At 34.4% G+C, this 20,003-nt stretch overlaps 1 protein-coding gene across 8 annotated transcripts in view; it reads left to right on the top strand.

Moving 5' to 3' along the window:
- Nucleotides 1-19,625, top strand: part of ODF2L (outer dense fiber of sperm tails 2 like) — a 37,030-nt gene extending 17,405 nt beyond the window's left edge. For 5 of the 8 annotated variants that reach the window (XM_087930117.1, XM_087930116.1, XM_087930119.1 and 2 more), the window contains 12 exons: nt 169-240; nt 2,212-2,328; nt 4,518-4,703; nt 6,416-6,525; nt 8,185-8,320; nt 8,715-8,825; nt 10,761-10,865; nt 10,991-11,149; nt 12,974-13,059; nt 13,164-13,326; nt 15,407-15,532; nt 19,087-19,625. In XM_087930117.1, coding sequence (XP_087786243.1) covers nt 169-240; nt 2,212-2,328; nt 4,518-4,703; nt 6,416-6,525; nt 8,185-8,320; nt 8,715-8,825; nt 10,761-10,865; nt 10,991-11,149; nt 12,974-13,059; nt 13,164-13,326; nt 15,407-15,532; nt 19,087-19,215 — 1,500 coding nt within the window. In that variant the 3' untranslated portion in view covers nt 19,216-19,625. The remainder of the gene's footprint in view (nt 1-168; nt 241-2,211; nt 2,329-4,517; nt 4,704-6,415; nt 6,526-8,184; nt 8,321-8,714; nt 8,826-10,760; nt 10,866-10,990; nt 11,150-12,973; nt 13,060-13,163; nt 13,327-15,406; nt 15,533-19,086) is intronic. The other 3 variants (XM_087930118.1, XM_087930121.1, XR_015742906.1) reach the window with 2 other exon arrangements.
- The last annotated feature ends 378 nt before the right edge of the window (nt 19,626-20,003 follow it).

The following is a 20,003-nucleotide window of genomic DNA, read 5'->3' as shown; positions in this document are numbered from 1 at the left end:
AGTACTTGGGAGGGGAGAATCAAGCACACTTAAGAAAAAAATATTGGCTACTTGGTATGCGAATGATCCCTAGACATTATACCTACTAGTAAGGATAGAATTCATCGAAAAATAATAATCTCATAAACTTTTCCTGATATTGGATCTTTTTTCTCCTTGTGTCTGAAGAGCCTCAGAAATGAAGTGATTCAAAAAGAGAAGCATATTTTAGATCTTTCAGTTCAGCTTCAGCAAGAAAAAGTAAGTTAACATGTATCTTCAAGCATTTTTAAAAAATGTTTGTATTCCTATAAGAAGATGTGCCTGGTTATATGATAATCCCATTGCTTTTGGAATCTTTTGGCTTCAGGATGTATTTGCCAGTTTTAAATTTCAATCCCATATCTGGAAATAAACCATACTGAATTGAATTTCCAGCTGTATGGAGACTCAAGAGTTATCTTTGAATACATATACTGCTGTATTTTATTATCTATCCATTATTTATTTAAAATTTATCAAGTAAGTATTTATGTTGATTTAATGCTTATAAACAATTGATGTATTTTTTCGTGTACTCTACATTTTACCAACATTTCTTGTGATGTTTTAAAGTTTCAAAAAGCCTTCATTTCTCTGCTCCTGCATTTATTTTCATAAATGATTATTAGCTGCTTTGAGAATTCAGTTGGAAGTAAAAATTGACTAAAATCATAAAAATAAAATTTGGGTTTATCTGACTGGGGTATCAACAATTTCTGGAATTTTCCACATTATGTTACGTCTGGTACTTTTGTTCATTTCAGAAACTGCACATCAGTTTGTGAAGTGGTTAACTGACTACATCATAGAAGCAAAAATTCCTCTTCAGTCAAATCAAAGTTTACCATGATCCCTAATGCATTTTCTAAACATCTTTATCATAAACACTATACTTGCTAACAGATATGACTCCTGTCTTGCAAATAAATGGCTCAAAACAAGGAACGCTTCTTTCCTTTTTAATTACTATTTTTCTTTTCCTGAGCTTTGTACTTTTCCCTGTGCTTCTTTTTTCCTTCTGAAAGAAAAATTCCAGCAATGCATCATGGAAGATGAGGGTTGAAACCTTTCAACCATAAGTCACTGTAAAAAGTATGAAGCCATTTATTGCTGGGAAAAGTAGGGCATTTAAGAAAATAGTAATTTAGAAAAGAATTCACCCTGTTTCTAGATATGTTGGCCACATGGTAAAGCTCAACAATACATTATAATCCTGTTTCTTCCTGGGATATTTTATTATATTTCATTAACTCACAGATTCATTCAGAATATACACATATATATAGATATGTTTTCTTAAGTTTTCGCGGGTACTTACATGTATGGCATTCAGCTTTGTTTGGGTATTATATATATATATATATATCAGAATATACTGATACACACACACACACACAAACACACACACACACAGAGAGATTTATTTGTTTGTTTGTTTGTTAACTTACTTACTTACTTACTTACTTATTTATTTATGGCTACAGGGGTTTTTTGTTGAAAAAGATCTTTTACCCGCTCTGTGGAAGACTGCCTAAATTATCTGGAACAACTTCATGTTAAAAAAGTAAATCTGATGTTGAATTCAATTCTATCAGGAAACCATTTTTAGACTATAGTTTTGGACATAAAATTTGGAGTGTGACTTTTTATATATATTGATTTTTCATACTATATAATCTACATATAATTTATAGGATTTAGACATTGTTTAATCATCCATAATCACTCTTTTTAATAACTCCATTTCTATTTACCAAATAGCTTTAAAGTTTAATAGAGATATGCTTGAATGGATATTAACTCTCTCATAATATAAGATATTAATGATGTATTAAAATATATTAATCATATGATTTTTTAATTTGTTATATTTTTTCTATATTTGCCTGTTATTTCTATATTTTAAAAAACTTATAATTTTTTGTCTTTTAAAAAATAGTTTGAAAATTAATATATCTCTGGTTTCAAATAATTGGAAAATGCTTCATTATTCATATAATTCTGCATGTAATATAAGCATTTAAACTGGATTAGTACAGGGATAGTGAGCACATACACATTGAATTAAAACTTCAGCATATTTCGCACTGATCATGCAGCTGTTATTAATTCAGTACTTGGAAAAAAACCCTAAAATTTGCTTTTATACAGCTTCTTGGAATTTATTGGGACATTTCTTTTATATTTTAGGCTAAAGTACAAAAAACATACCGCCATTCTGAAGCAATACAAACAGTGCAAATTCATCTACAGTCTCAGGTAGAGAAAAAAGAGGAAGAAAATAATCAACTAAGAGCAAAATTTCAGGTTAGTTTTTTATAATTTTTGTTTTCTTAATAAACAGGTGAACATCTCTGACTTGAGAAAGTAGTTATAGTTATTAAACTTCAGTTATGTAAACTTTTATGCAAAATACAGATGAATGGGCTGCTTTCTTTAAAAAATACTTGCCTATTTGGCAGTCACAAAAAAAACCTAGTCTCTGCTAATAGACCTTTTCATTCCATCAATGATTTGAAAAAGCATATTTATCTTGGAGCCAGAAAATAGCTAAATGTCATAGCTTATGAAGGCTAGTAGCCAAGTTTAGATTACAAACCAGGGATTTAAATGAATTTTCTGGGGAAAATGTTAAAATCTTTCCCATGACTAAGTGGAAGAAATTCTGAAAACTTGATTTCTTTATGATTTCTGACATTTAAAAATTATATTTAAATTTGTATTTTTTCCATGTATTTACATTTAGGCTTTTTTTTTAGAAAAATAGAAAATAACCTCATTGTTTATTTTTAATTTATATTTTAAAAGATTATACTCTTAATGTAACCACAATTGACAGATGTTGTAAATAATGTGAACATTCTAGCCATAAAGTTGTTTTATGCCTAATTTTTTGTCAAAATTACAGAGCAGTAATGGTGACATCTAGTGGTAACAGGAAGAACAGTGATATAGATCGTTTCTTACTGACATTTGCCAGTAAACTGGGTAATTGGGATATCCATTTATGCCCAACTAACCTTATGTTTTAATATGTGAATAATTCACAATTCCCTTCCACGTATTTCCAAGCGGATGCAAACACTTTTTTCTTTACATTTTTGGAAGGTCATCATACATTGCAGATGGGCTGCATTTGACTTGGCAGGCTTCAGCTTACACAGACCTTCTCTAACCTGACTTGGTGGCTACAAAAATGGAAGTGTGGGACTAGAAAGTCTATATTGGAATAATAGCTTAAAACATTTTCCCAGGCAACTTCTTTAGATTGTCTGATCCAATTAAAATAACATTTTTGCGCTCCTCATCTGAATTTGTTACTTGATGCTGTTGTATATGATGATTGCACTTGTACATTGCCTTTTTAAAGACAATGTTGTTGTCCTCTGCACATAGACACTACTTTAATTGAAGTATATGACTACATGGTCACCTAGTGGATTCTATGATAGAGAAACTTGTAAAAAGTCTTCTCGACTAGGGTGGAGGTTTTTTGAACCCGAAATAAGCATAAACATTGTGGAATTTCTGCTGTATTGTTCCAGTTAGGCAAGGTTCAGCAGAGAGGAAATTTGCAGCATCCACTCTCCTCCTTTCCCTTCCCCTGTCATCTTACTAGTGGCTTCTCTTCCTTTGGTCCCCTGCTTTCATTCACTGCCAGTATGACTATACCAGTGTGGCATATTACACTGGACCTACTCACATTTGCCCAACTTTCTTCTCTTTCCCTTGCCCAGTTTAATTTTATAATCTGGATCAAATATCCATGTTTTCAGTACTTTGAGCTGCCTTTATGATCCACAGAGAACATAAACCAGACTGATTTGATCTGATCAGAATGACTCCCTTCCAGTACTGGATTCAAAAACCTATTATCCTTGTTTATAGGGTTATCAATACATTGAAGTTAGAGTATAGATCCATATAACAATGCAAAGTAATCCCCTTTGAATGCAAAAAAAAAGTTTATTTCTGAATAGATGTGCATAGGATTTACACTTTTAATAAATGGGGTGACACTTGATTGTGTACAAGACAAATAATATTCTTCCAGAAAGCAGTAGCAGAATATTTCCTACCTTTCTCAGGCTTGCTGTTTATCGTTGAATATAGAGTTGACGATTTATGCATGAGTCAGCCTCCATTAGTGTTCAGATTTTCAGTACTTATGTCATCTAGATATTCAAAATACTTTATCGTATGTGGTACATTTTCAGTAGCCTTGATCCAGTAATGGAACTTATTCACATTTAGTCACTCTCTCAGCTCAACTCAGCTCACAGTGTTCTAGTGGGGAAAATAGAAGGAAGGAGTGTTAAATATGCTCATCATCTTGAGTTATTTATAAAGATAATAAAGGGAGGATATTTAGAAAAAAAAAAAGACAAATATATTTAGTCTCTGGTTAAGATAGATTATATGTCAATTCCTTCATCTAGTCAACATTCACATTAATTTTCCTGTACTCAGAACACCTTTAAAAAATTTTGTTGCAGACAATGGAGAAGAATATTGCTGAATGGAAGAGACAAGTTGGTGAATATAAGCAGAACATTTTGGCTGAAAAGAAAAGAAAAGTGGAACGGAGGAATGCCCTGAAAAGAGCAGTTGTTGTTCAGAAACAAAGAGCTGAAAACATGAAAGTGGTTGTTGAAAACCTCTTTTCAAAAATTAAGGAAAAGGTTAGTAATTGTAGAAGGCAAGGTGAGTGGATAGAAGGGTGATAGGGCTGCTGATCGCTCCATAGTATCTGCTTTATGAGAGTGCCTTCAACACCCCTTCAGAATTCCAGACATGCTTGTTGGTTAAAAAATATTGCTGACACCTTCCTGAAAGGCAACTAATCATTAGCTAGTGATTTAATACTTAGAAATTCAACTTCATATACACGCATGCATATTTACATTATTTTATGATGAAATACATATAAGGGTATTGGGATGACTTACAGGTAGTCTTTGACTTATGACCACAATTGAGCCCAACATTTCTGTTGTTAAGGATTGCCTTCTTGTGTATGCTGCCTTTGGCTTCCCTATTTTATAAGACTTGCACATTTTGAAAAAGATTTGGAAAATTTTCAGATTTTGTAGGCAAATTAATTTTGACATGCTTCCATGGGAGGCAGAAAGAAGGTGGCTGCTGCTTTAATGAACTATGTTTAATAAAACATCTTTAATATAACTCACATATATTAATGCCACTTTTTTCAGGTACTTTTTAATGAATAGCAAAGAGGTGTTTACACTGGTACAAGATTCAAAGTGCTTGTATTTGTTTCTTCCATCTGCGGCTTTAAAAAGTTGTTTTGTTTTTTATTTAGTTGACATAGTTGAATGTTGTGCACTGTTTATAAAGCTATCCAATGGAAAGTTGTACAGATAAAAGGAGACTATTTGTAGCTCAGGGCTGAAATGAGGGGTCCTTGATGCTTTCTAAGCTTTTTTTAAAATCCAACTAGGTAACATCATCAGTGGTAGGTGAATATTGTAGCTATAGTGTGTGTGTGTGTGTTTTAACAATAAGCTTTCCTTTTTGTTGTTTATTTACAAGTTTGTAAATAAACAAACTTGTGTTTGTGTGTGTTTGTTGCTAGCAGTACCATATTCTACTGCAAACTTGTAAATAAGCATTTCTAAAGTTTCTATCCTGGAAGATAAGGAACTAGGAGCTTTGTACTACTAGTAATCCGTGGATTTCCGCCCTTTACCCAAAGAGTAGGATTTTCCTAATAGTCTGCTCAATTTGACTCTAGACAAGGCAAAAAAGGAGAATAAAGCATTGCTTCTTTTTCATCCTATTTATTCCTGTAAGTGGAGCTTTCAGTTACCTGTGGCAACTGGTGAAGTGCAGTTCTAATGCAAAATGCTTTCCAGGTTCCAATCAGTTTTTTAAAAAAACTTAAAATTCCAATAATGATCTTACTGGGTTTCTTGTTTATAGCAATCTCATTAGCATTTGCCAATCAGACATCCCAGGCAGTTGAAATAGAAACATTTCTGAGTAAACTTCTCTTATTCATGCCTGTAAAACATGGTGGATAATGAAGAAGAAATTATCTGGGATAACAATTAAAGGTTGTGGTCATTTCTTTGTCTTTCCTTTAAAAAATACATTTCTGAACAAAACATTAATACATTGAGGAAAAACATTCCTAGTATTTTGGAAAATTCCACTGTGATGTTCTTAGGTTATTTTACAGTTTACACTTAGTGTTTTACAGGTTGGTTTTTTACTTTTTAAGTGATGTATTTATGATGAGGTTTCAAATGTTACACTGTGTTCTACTGCAATACCTTCAAAAACTGCTTTGAAGAACAATTTCTCCTAAGCTTATGGAATTTGAAAAAGGGGTCCTTGTAAATACAATGTCCAAATTTTGTATTATCTCCAGGAAATCCAGTTGTCTGAGGCATTTTCAGCTTCTAATATCTGGAAAAGTCATCACGAGATCATAATAGAGGAAAAAATCAAGTTAGAAGTCCAGGTTGAAACTCTAAAAAAGTAAGTAAATGCCTGTGGCTAAATAATTCTCTTTTTTAAAGGGTATAACATAGCCTGTTTTCATTTTTCATGTAATGTATGTCATGTTTATAATTTCCATTCTTCTGAGGATATTTTACTTGGACGTTTGTTAGGAATCAACAGAATAAAAAGAACTAAATAAACACCCCCACCCCCCCCCCCAACTTTACAATAGAGAGATTTTTGGATTTCAGCCATTTTCCTGTGGCCTCAATGGTTTTTAGAAATAAAACAGACTTACTGTGGGTCATTGAGTTGTGGTCATTTTTCCGAAGCAGTGAACTACTTTGGAAAATGTCTATGTTAGACTTTTTAGTGGGGCAACAATTACGCTGCCTGAGAAGAGGATACAAAAGCTTTATGATTAGTTAGCTCCTGCCCTGCTTCTGTTATGGTAGTTATATTCCTACTGTGGTTCATTTGCAAGAAATCCATTTAGGGTATAAATACTCATTTGGTCACCATTGGTGACTAGACGAATGAACAGTCCTTTAGAGGAAGAATAGGTTGAATGTTTCTTCTGTTAGATGACTTGGTTTCCATAGTGGCTGTTGAAAGAACAAGTTTCTCTTTGACCATGGCCAATATTGAAAGAAGCTGTTAAAGAGAGACAGAATAATTTTCTTCTTTTTAGCGGCTTCTTTGCAGCATTTCTTCTGTAGCCAGTATAATGGGGTGTTTGCCACATCATTCCATCATTCGACTACTTCATGGAAAGTAATTTATATGCATTCCAATGCTGGAGTAGAGAAGAGCATTTCCATTTCATCTTAATTGCAGAGAGGAAAGCTACTAAGTCATGGCTGTCAAACTTGTAGCCCGCGGACTGTATGTGTCACGTGCTGGCACGCCCATGCCCGATTTAGCAAAGCCATGACAACCTGAGTTTGACATCCCTTTACTAAGTGCAATGAGTTAATTCTCCTGTTAGGGATTAGTTATTTTTCCATCAAACTGCAGACACTGATGAAGTCAGCTGAAGCACAAACCTTGTTAAACTTGTTAGTAGAAAATATATTGCCAGACACCTTTTTTCCCACCATAGTCAGTCATGGGTCTACTATATTGTGTACATCAAGGAGAACTTCAGTTTCTGGGTCTATAAAAAATTCCAGTTGTTGCAGTAAGTGGATTGTGAGATATATGGAACTTACTGAGTGTGATAAATGGTGGAATATGTCATAATTCTGTTTAATTACTAGGAATAGCATAGATAAAACCATATACCTCATTTCTAGTGCAGATTTATAATGCAGTGCTTTGGAGCCTTACAAACTGGGTGCTACTGCAGTTTTTATTAAGTTGATTGCTTTTGTACGTTCATTAGAGAAATATAGCACAATGTACCACAAAGTAGATGGCCATAAGATAAGACATTGCTACTCTTGAATAAGTCTTAAATTCCCAATCAATTGTATTATGTTTTTCTTTTCATGTCATCAGTTAGAATAAGTAGATTTTATTTATTGAAACACAGTTTTCTGTATAAAAATATATACATCTAAACATCTAAAAAATTGCTAATGGAGATTATATTTAAACCAATTATAATTATTACAATGTGTTTATAATTAAATAGTATTACAGCATACTATTACACATATTAATTGCTAAAGACTTGTATTTCAAACTTGAAAGGCAAACCACAGACCTTGTAATGGATCTAAGCAGAATAGAAGAGGATGAAAGAAAGTCAGTGAACAAGATTATCCAAAAGATTAATTTTGTTGCTTCTGAAAATAAAAAGATTTCTACCGAAAATTCAAGGCTAAAGGCAAGTTATCTAAACTTTTATTTATAGTTAAACATTACATTTCCTCAGTGAAATTCCAGGGGTTGCTTCCCTAAATAATTTGTCTTTAACTTTAGAGGACTGTCTTGATTTGCTCCAAATATAGTAATGGAAATAGACGGGGTTTCCCACCCTGCCTAATCCTTCTGTGAAGGTCTTCATTTTGGATGAAAAGCTTTCAAAGTTCATTCTAGTTCTCAAAATGTATATTAAGAAAGATTTTCAGTCCAATAGGGGACTTATTCAGAAGTAAATCTAAAGTTCAGCTTATAATACGGAATGTTATCTAACCTTTATTTAAAAATCCCAAATGTTTTTTTCAGCCATTATATTTTTCACGACCAGTGCTAATAATACAAATTATGCTCAATTGTAGGCATCCCTAGCTGATTTGGAAGCAAATTTTATTACTGAAGAAGCTGAACTTGAAAATTTACATAAACAAGTGCATCAGCAAGAAGAACTGGTTGAACAGTATAAAATTGAGGTAAGTTTTCCATGAGCCTAATTTGGAAAATATTTTCTCCTTATACATAATATGAATTGAATGTATGATTTTCCTATTATTCTAGAAATTCTGCCTCAGTTTAGAGCAGGATTTTTCAGTTCATAAAGTTTCAGATGGTTTAACAATCTCAAAACATGTATTGACTCTATGGTTTCTTCCCCAAACCCCAAAAACTTTAACCTTAGACTGTCTACTATTGACTTCACCCCTTTCCTAAGAGATCTGTAGGGGATGTGCATAAGCGCACCAACGTGCCTACCGTCCCTGTCCTATTGTTTCTTTTTATTTTTCTTATATGTATCCATTTCATGTATTTCGTAACTATGTTTATACTTATACGTTATAATCGCTTGACAAATAAATAAAATAAAATAAAATAAAATAAATAGTGCTACAAATAATAATAATAATAATAACAACAGTAACCTTTGGGAATCACTTTAGGAGATTCTGGTTTAGAGCCTTACATCTATTGGAGCTATGCATCACATAAAAAACACACTTCATTTTGAAATCAAAACAAAGCAATCTCAATACGCATTATTCCATCAAAATCTTTCAAGTTGGCTGCATTGCAACAGGAAAAAATTGAAAATGGCACAAGAGTTCTGTGTTTCATGTATAGGAAGTGATAACACAATATGAAGTCATTGTTCTCTCTTTTTTTAACACCAGCTGAGCAAAATAAATGGGTGACTACATATACACCTTGCTTTCTTTCATAATTTTCATTTTGTCTTTAGAATATTTTCCAAATAATGCATTTGGAGGTTCATTGCTGTCAATTTAGCTATAAGTTTCTGTCCCAGTTCTTCAAAATCCTCTGAAATTCCTCTAGTGTCATGCCTTTGTCTGTCATATTGTAAATTGCATTTTTCTTCCCTGGAACCTTACTCTAGTGTTCCATTTTTATAATCATAAAGTCTGGGTTTCTATGCTTTTTTTTTAATTTTCAAATTCAGCCAGTTATTTCATTCCTAATAAACTAGAAAATTATATTTCCACATAGATATTATTTTGTTTCTTCAGTTTTTCAAACTTCTTAGCAAAAGTCTTAATCTAATATTGTCTGTTTCTTTAATTTTTTTTAACAGTTTCTTCAGTTAAATTCTTACTTAGCTTTTGCCATTTATTTTTAAAATTCTTTAAGCTGTAAGTTAATTTGCACACCAGGTGGTTTTTTAAACTTGTATGGAAACGTTTTTTAAAGTTTAAAATAATTATAAATCCAAAGAGTTTAAAAAGTGAGATTAGATAAACCCATCACTGTTGAGAGCTTTTGATGGCTTCCCTCGTCTCTTGGTGGTTAACAACAGCCATCCAGAGCACAAGTGGGCAATCTCCAGACAAGGTCCAGAACAGTTCAGTTGAACCATGCTTATTGTTCTTTGCTGTGTTGCCATCTCCACTACTTTGGAGAAATAATTATTTCACTGTTCTTCTCCTGGAAGTTCTCAAACATCACTTTTTTTGGGAAATAGCTTGCCAGTTCCTTCTTCCTAGGGTTGAGAAGTGACTAGCCCAATGGCTGCAGCGAGGCTAGAACTCACAACCTCCTGTATCCTAGTCTGATTCTTTAACCCAGAGGTGGGCAACTATGGCCCCTTTATGACTTGTGGACTTCAACTCCCAAAATTCCTGAGCTAGCATGGCTTGCTCAGGAATTCTGGCAGTTGAAGTCCATAATTCATAAAAGGGCCATAGTTGCCCACCCCTGCTTTAACCAGTGTACCAAATAACTTTTAACAACAAAGTAAGGAAATGCTAAAGAATGATCTGCTTTGGGTGTCATTGTCAAGTATGCTAGGTTCACCACTGACTGACATGATCCAAAATCTAGGTTGGTTGGTGTGTGTGTGTGTGTGTGTGTGTGTGTGAATAAATAAATATAAAATAAATAAAATGTTGTCTTAGGTGGCAAAATTAGAAGTGAAAGCTGAAGAAATGAGAACAAGATATGAAAAGATCATGCATGACAGCAGAACTATAACAGAAGGCAGAGATTTAGAAAGGGATGCGGTATGTGGTTCCAATCTATAATATTTTCTATGTGTTCCATTCTTTGGTATATGGTTTGACTGTAGGAAGGTGAACAAAGTGACTGAACTCTGTTTTTTCCCTCCACTCCCGATGCCATTACGCAGATGAAGAGCCAAACGGAGGCTCACCAGAAGGAGGTAGAATATGCCCGTGGCTTACAGAAAGCAGCTGAAGAGAAACTGCAGAAGGATCAGGAAAGTCTTCTCTCCTGCCAAAAGAGCTGCGTAGAAAAATCCAAAGCCATTAGGGAGCTGCAGGCTCAGGTGCTTTGAGTATAAAACTTTCCTGCTTGATATTTAAACCAGCACCGAAAAAATATTTTTTTAAAAAAACTGGCAACCCGGCTCTCATCCTGAACATTGACTATCATCAACTTTTTTAAAAATGAGGGAGTTTTTTTTCTTAAAGCTAACTCCAGTTTTTCAAGGAATTAATGTTCCAAATTATTCTTTTCTGTTGTTTTTAAAGTAGGTGTTCTATACAATTCATTTCAAAGTGGGGATTTGGGCATGAAATGGGCCCAATTGTATAGAACACCTACTGGACCAGTATTATTCAGAAATTAGTTGCTCCTGGGTAGGAAAGGTAGTTGGGACACAAATGAGTGTCTTTTCAGTAGTAACAATTGAACAAATACATTGCATTCCACTAGGCATTTAAAAATATTACATACAGATAGTCCTGAATTTATAATGGCAATTGGAATTTGAAATTTTCTCTTGCTAAATGGTGAAGACTTAAAAGGTGATTGGGGAGGAATGGGGGTGTGGATTGGGAAGGGTTGGGTCATGGAGGATTTATGGGGATGTGGCACTGGTCAAGAGGGTACACAGGGGTGCAAGGGAGTCATAGGGTTATGTAAAATAATTGCTATCTATTTTGAGAATTCTTTGGATAAACATGAGAGATAGCAAATAATAACATTGTTATAATACAGTGGAAGAATAATGTATTTCTTATTTTATTATTATCCCACCTTTATAAAGGTGGCAGGCATATTTAATACTTCTTCCCCGTTCTATTTCTCCCCAACAAAAACCCTGTGAAGTGAGTAATGCTGAGAGTTTCAGTGCAAGCAATGCTTCCATCCACATACCTAATTCAGGAGCCCTAATTTTCAACAGCTGTCTGAAAATGTCCCAACATACGTTGATTACCAAATCTCAATTTTGCTGAAATTAACTTTATCTCTCTATTGAAGCTTATTTCAATGAGAAGTCACTATCCAAACAAACATGTGTCCAAATGCGTGGTTGCATGCTTCATAGCAATACATAAAACTTTTAAAATTCAAAAGGGATGGGTTTTTTTTGTTTTTGTTTATTTAGCATGTTTGTAAGTCCCTTTCCAGCAAATGCGCTCTTACATCAAAATGACTAAAGTCGCAAAACTAATTGGCATAGTAAAGCATTGGAGTGTGAGTATCACACAGCAGTGCAGTGAAAAAATGGCATCACAAAAGCACAATCATATATATTTTAAAACCGGGACAATGTAAATATGTCTGCTTAACCATCCCAAAGAAGATGGACTCAGCGGAACACTTGCTGACATAATAGAAAATGAGTCCATTTCCTACCATGGTTAAGTTTAATTCAGAAGGTGAGAAGAACCAAAGCAGGATCTAATGAATTGGTCTTGATGTCCATACCTTCTTGTGTGTAGGGCTGATGGGAAAGCAATTCTTGAAAATAGCTGTGGGGACGCAGTGGTTAGAATGAAGTATTGCAGACTAATTCTGGTGATTTCCAGCAGTTCAGATCTGACTGGCTTACCTTTCCATCTTTTGAGGTCGATAAAATGAGAAACCCAATTGTTGGGAGCAATATGCTGACTCTAAACTGCTCAGAAAGGGCTGTTAAGCACTGTGAAGCAGTACAGAAGTCTAAGTGCTATTGCCATTGTGATTCTCCCTAAACTGGATCTTCCACAATCTTGGACTTTTGTATATTACTCTTGCAAAGTACAGTCCAACTAATTTATATTTACAATGGGTTTATCTGCCAATATTACAGCTAGTTTCACAGCAGTTCATTTCTATATAGCTTTGTTGGATATGCGAACAATTCTCCCCCTTTTTTAAACAGATAAATCATAGCGATGAATTTTTGAAACAGCTTTCTTTGGAGGAGGAAAATTACAACATTCAGCTAAAATATGAGGAAGTTAAAAGGTAAGTATGATGTTTGCTTTTCTTCAAAGCTACTTACTCCTACTTTTTTCTCTGTGTGGTATTCTTATGCTTGTATATATATATATATATATTTGACTTAAAAGAAGGCTAGAAGAAATTGAATTGCAAAACAAAGAACTGGAAAATCAGTTGGTGAATCAAGAAGACAGCCTTCAGAAAACTGAATTGCAGTTTAAACAGAAACTTACAGAATATGACGCTTTAGCAAGACAGCTAGAAGCTGCTTTGGAAGATGGAAGGAAACAGGTAAAATTAATATTGACGGATGAATGTTTTGTTAATAAAATTAAGAATGACATGTCTCTATACAGATAGTTCTCAACTTACAACCACAGTTGAGCCAAAATTTCTGTTGCTAAGTGAGACACTTGTGAGTTTTGTCCCATATTACGACCTTTCTTGCCACAGTTAAGTGAATCACTTCAGGTGTTAAGCTAGTAACATGGTTGTTAAGTGAACCTGGCTTTCCTATTGACTTTGCTTGTCAGAAGGTCACAAAAGGGGATCACATGACCCCGGGACACAGCAACCATCATAAGGATGAGTCAGTTGCCAAGCGTCCGAATTTTTATCACATAACCATGGGGATACTACAGTGATCGTAAAGTGAAAAACAGTCAAAAGTTACTTTTTTTAGTGCCATTGTAAGTTTGAATGGTCATTACATTGTATAAGCCGCCTTGAGTCGCCATGGGCGAATAGGTGGCAATATAAATTAAATAAATAAATAAACAAACAAACAAACTGTTGTAAGTTGAGGCTTATATGCATAACTGCAAAGATCACATATATAATGTTTCCCAATTAATTTAAAATTTGGGGTGAATGATATATATTTTAAAGGAGACATATATACAGAACAATTGTTATATTGTGAAAGAATTTCCTTTTTAATTTCCTTTCTGCCTTCCTGTTCAAAAGTCCTAGATCAAAACCTATCCTAATTGCTCCTCTAAACTAATCGCATACTGTAACATAAGTATCTTTTGGATTTCCCGCTACTATGAAATTTGGTTTTTAAAAATGGAGCAAAATGGATTTTAAAATATATAAATATGTTTAGTAATGTGCTTTTTGTGAAATGAAAATGCATTCAGGAATGTGTAAAGACACATTCAATTTTAAATTCTTTACCTATTAACATTATAGTAAAATGTAAAGATGGAGTGTAAAAATGCATAAAATAGAATTATGCTTGAAATAAATTGCTCGGTTTATTTGTAACCTAATGGTTCTTACTCACATGGATCTTTAGACAGCTAAAGGAAATGGCGGTGTGCCTAATCTTTAGTAAGTCTAAGACATGCCTCTGTCTCTCTGTCTGTATCTATCCTTTCCATGTTAGAGAAATTCTTTTGATTTTCTTTTTACTTGATCTCCATGCATGTTCTTATATAATGTATTAGACAGTTTATTCAGGTGAGGAAGACCAGGTCCACACCTGAAGGTTGATTTAAACTGATTTATTACTGGTTTATTTGATACTTAACAGTTTAGAATCTTCTCAACTAACAGCATCTGCTTGGAGTTAGATTAGGGGCCACAGAATTCAAAGGGTGTTGGATTTAATCTGTTTGTAACGATGTAGGGATTCTAGGCGGATCTCTCTTTTAACCCCACCCCCAGGTTCTATAACTCCTACAGTTTGGGATGAAACATACTGAAAATCTCCTTAAAATTAACTTAATCCATGAAAAAAAACAGCATGGAGAAAAATAAATTTTAAATCCTCCTTTTGAAAAAAAACCTAATCCTGATAAACAAATAGAACATACAAAAATGTCAAAGGACATAAGATAAAATTACTCATTGGGTTAAAAAAATCAAATTGTTTAAAAGGGATCCACAAAGGGAGGTGTCCCCCACCCATAATATAACTAATAGCAAGGATTGAACCAAAATTTTCTTCTGGATCATAACCTTCCTCACTAGGAAAAAAAAATGTTCAATTAGTTTCTCTAAGTGGAAAAGGGTTCAGCCAATACTTGGTTTCAAAGACAGATGTAGCTTTAACAAAAGTAAAATTTGATATTTTAGTTTGAGTCAAGAAGTTGGCAGACAAAATTAGAAAAATACTATTATTTTCATTTGAGTGATTATTTGAAAATGACAGGTTTTTTTGAAAATATTCATACTAGAAGGTTAATGTAAAAAAATCGTAACTATAATTTCAATATATTTTTTCTACGTGGTTTTTCTATTAAAATATGGATTTCTATAACAGACAAGCATGTTGGTGACCAGTCACAGAAACATAAAATAGTTTACTGTTGAAGTTGAAAAGCTATGTAATTCAAGTGAAACTTAAAATGTTTAATTCTTACAGTTAACAGAGGAACTAGGAAAAATCAATTCTAAGGAGCAGTCTTTTCAGTTGAAAATATTGGATCTAGAAAATGAATTAAGAGAAAAGAAAAAAGAAAAGAAAGAGCTATCCAAAAGACTGGAAAATGTAAGTAGACCTTTTTTTTTAATATAAAAAAGTTAGATGTGTGTATTGTAATAGCGTATTATCTAGCTTAAGGCTGACTATTCTTTTTATTATTTCAGTATTACTTTAATTTCTCTTAAACTTTTTAAACTCATTAGATTTCCATAAGAACTTAAAAAGATCAAACTGATTGTATAGAACAAACGAAGTATATTTTATTTTTAAATAAGCTAATTCACATCAATTTTCCAATTTATTCTAAGGTTACCACTGCAGGTGTTGTCAATCAATATCTACAAAAGTAGAAATTTGTAGAACACTGAAATTTCACTTCCTACTATTTGCTATCTATTCTTTTTCTTCCAAAGCCCAGACTTCTTATTCTCAACAATATTGGACAATTGCAGAAAACCTTTTCTGTGCATGTTTCTCTATGTGCTGAATTATATGCCCTTCTTAGAATCCATTGAGAATTGTCTACATTATGGTTTGGTTTTTTTTTGGCTCTGATCATTATAAAAGATGGAAAGTGAAATTTTGAAAAGGAAACGCCTGAAAGGAAAGGATTAAATATCCCCTCCTCACACATGGGCTGGTTGGAATGATTCCGTAATTTGGAGCAAATAAGAACAAGGACTTACAAACAATCTACTTAATTCATCATGTAATATTATAATGTGTTTCTTCCTTGCATTGATCTTGCCTGGATATTGAATTAAACCAAGGGCATTTGGGGTCAGATCCCTAACAAATCATAAAGCTCATTAAGAAAGATGAAGAGAAATTCAAACAAACCTAATTGCAATCCTAAAATACACTTTTTAGTGAGTATCCAAATATTTTTATTTTATTTGTTTATTTATCAAAATTTAGAAATTGCCCATCTCCCTCACAGAGAGTCACTAGGCAAATATGTAGAAATAAAATGTGTAACAAGTAACATATTAAAATGTAAAAACTGTATATAAGAGCCAAAGATGTTTAAATTTAATATCAAAAATTAATTAAAAGGTGGGAGGCTGACCTTCCAGGTACTAATCAGCTTCAAGGCCAGGTGCTCCTTTGTGTGGGCACCAAACAAGATAGCAGAGCCAGGTTTTTAGACATTTTAAAAAGTCCAAGAGAGTGGGGGCCTGTTATGCCTCTAGAAAGAGAATGTTTCCAAGGGCGGGGCAATTGCATTCTCTTCCTGGATCCTGCTAATTAGACTGATGGGGTTTGGAACATACTACCCCTGCCTGAGCAGGTTGATGCAGTGGGGTGAAGACCATCCTGCAGGTAACCTATTCCCATGCCATGTAAGGCTTTAAAAGTCATAACCAATACCTTGAATTGGACCCTCAGTGCAACTTACACAACAGAGGTGTAACATACTCCATCCTTGAGGCATACAAGATTGTTTACATGGCCACATTCGATACCTTCTGGGTATTTTTCAAGGGTAGTCCCACGTAGACCACGTTGCAACAGTTGAAAAGGGAAAAGACCAAGCAGAGAGCCTCCCTAACCAGGAAAGGCCTAAACTGACACACAACATAAAGTTGAGCAAAGAACCCCCCTGTACTTGTCAACACGGTTTAATAATCTTATTAAGATAGTTAAGCTGAATCTTCCAAGTTAATCATTGTTAAAAGTACAGCCAGTGTTTCCTTGAATTTCTTGGCTAATGCATAGAATGCGTCTGTTGCTTTTTATTGATGTGAAAATTTAGTACAGAGATGTGAAATGATATCTAAATCTGCGCTCATTGGGTGGGCTACAAGATCTCACTGGGCTCATAAGCAAATTCCTAGAGCTCCATCTTTTTTTTCATTTGGGAAGGAGAGATGGAATATCTATGACAAATGAAAATCTTGCTCGGCCCTAGTTGGAGGTGGCAAGGATTGAATAAAGATATGTGCCTTTCCATTGATCCACCATCTTTCCTTTTGAAAAATGTACCAAGTTTCATGTTCTTGCAGGGTGTTTAGGAAATATTGCTTGCATCAAGCTATTAAGTAACTTTTTCTACCACAAATTCATTTGAATTAACCATTCCAAAGAAGACATCAGAACACTTGGTAGATACAGATCATGTCTTAAAATTCTTGTTCCAATAGAATATTTCTTTCCTTTCTTGTGTCAGGGCCATTAAGTTATATTTTAAGCATTTTCCATTTTTGTGTTAGGCTGACAGTTAAAAATAAACATGAAACTAATTTTAATTCATGTACCAGCAGAGTGTCGTAGAGTTAATACAGAACACATCCTTTGTTCATCTTTTTTAACACAAAAGGGAGCATATATACACATGCACATGCACGTACAATGCACATATGTTGAAAATACATTATGGAAGAGAAAACACATATAAGATTGTTTTACTTCAAGTATTCCTGGAAATAATTGTGAATGGTATATACCAGGAGTGTCAAACTGGATCTCTTCGAGGGCCGGATCAGCATTGTACTTCTCCTCTGCGGGCGGGTCGGAGATGGGGGTGGAGATGAGATGGGACGGATGCCTCCTGCAGCACCCTGCCGGTCAAAACGGGGCACAAAAGGGTCTGTGCACGGTTCCCCCAGTGCCCCATTTTCAGCCTGGATAGCCTCCTGCAGCACTTCCCAGCCCACAGTGCCTCTGGCAGCCAAAATGGGACATGTCTTCAGCCAGCAAAGTGCTGCGGGAGGCCTTGAGTTTGACACCCCTGGTATATACATATGAACAAAGCTCAGGACTGTTATATGTATACATGTTGTAGGGTATCATTATAGAACAATCATTGTAGAACATCAATGGAATGGCTTGCCTCCAGAAGTTGTGGCTGCTCCAAAATTGGAGGTTTTTAAAAAGAGATTGGACAACAATTTGTCTGAAATGGTATAGAGCAGGGGTTCAAACTCACGTCATCACAGCAGCATCACAAGATGTATCGCAACTTTCTCCCCCTTCGCTAAACTGGGCGTAGGCATGGCCAGCCAGTGGGCCACGAGTTTGTCAGCCCTGGTATAGTGTCTTCTGTTTAAGCAGAGGTTTGAACTAGAAGACTTCTAAAATCCTTTCCAACTCTGTTATTCTGTTCTATATGTTTAAAAACCCCTACCCCAAGACAGTCATTTGTGTAATCACATTTAACCAGAAGTGGTTACTACAGCCAGCACTCACAAATTGCAGGGATATTTACTTACCTGATGAGAAAATAGCTGGTCTCCCTACTTGTGTGTGTGTATATATGTTTTCGGAGGTTTTTGCAGGTATTTGTATGTGGATCTTTGGTTGTTCGGGGTTTTCTCCAATTTTACGTGGGAGAAAACCCGAATAACCAAAGATAGATAGATAGATAGATAGATAGATAGATAGATAGATAGATAGATAGATAGATAGATGGAAAGATAGATAAATAGATAGATAGATAGATAGATGATAGATAGATAGATAGATAGATAGATAGATAGATAGATAGATAGATAGATAGATAGATAGATATAAAAGTTAACCATCCTGAATTACTTGGAAATTACTTCCTTCTTCAAGCACTTGGTCTTGAAAATGTAAACGTAAATTGTTAGTAATGTCTATTTGTCCTTTTTTTCCAGCGAGATAAACGTCATGAAGTGTCTTTAAAGGAACTGGAACACAGTCTTCAAAGATCAGAAAACCAAAACCAAAGTATCCAAAACTATGTAAAGTTTTTGAAAGCCTCCTATGTAACAATGTTTAGCTAAATTTCCTTGTGTGTTTTTTTTTTCACAAACTAAAGTATATTTGGGACAGATTTTTGTCTGTGTTTATAGCATTGGAACTGATTGTGTTTAGGTTCTTTTCCACTATGTTCCCCAAAATTAATCCTTTTTGTTAATAGCTAATATCTGGCTTGAAAATAACACTCAAATACTCCTATCAAGTTGGGGAGAGATTCACATGGAATATCACAAATTCAATCCTGGATCCTATGGCTTATCAATATTTTTTACTTAATGACCAGGATGAAAAAGTGGCAGGAATGTTTATCAGATCATCAGATGACACAAAAAAATGGATGTGATACTTATTATTATTTATTTTATGTAGTGAGTATCCAATCTAAATGATTCTATGACGCTTTAAAAGCAAGAAGAATAAAAATAAGAAACACATCTTTACCTATACCAATATCAAACAGCACCAATTTGACTGGAGCAATACAAAAATCATCGGCCACGCTACCACCTGCCGTGCTTGTGAGTTCATTGAAGCCTGATACTCCACAAGCAATACCATCAACTGACTCATTGACCTACAGCCAGCCTACAAACCCCTCAGAATCCAAATCAGCCACACAGCCAACCAGATACAGCACTGTATCTCAACCACGCAACCCATCCACCAACAGTTCATCCCGTAATGACCTTCACCTGATGTAACCTACCCATCACAAGTCTCACTGATGACTCTCACGTGACACATCACAAGACTCTCACTTGACACATCCACACCTGAAGCCCTTATAAGCAGAAGATCATTGACACTGACA

The sequence above is a fragment of the Pseudonaja textilis genome, chromosome 3, assembly GCF_049901715.1.
Source record: "Pseudonaja textilis isolate UNSWEBS1 chromosome 3, rPseTex1.2, whole genome shotgun sequence".
Lineage (NCBI taxonomy): Eukaryota > Metazoa > Chordata > Lepidosauria > Squamata > Elapidae > Pseudonaja > Pseudonaja textilis.
Note: the sequence above shows the minus strand (reverse complement) of the source record. Positions and strands in the feature narration are given on the sequence as shown.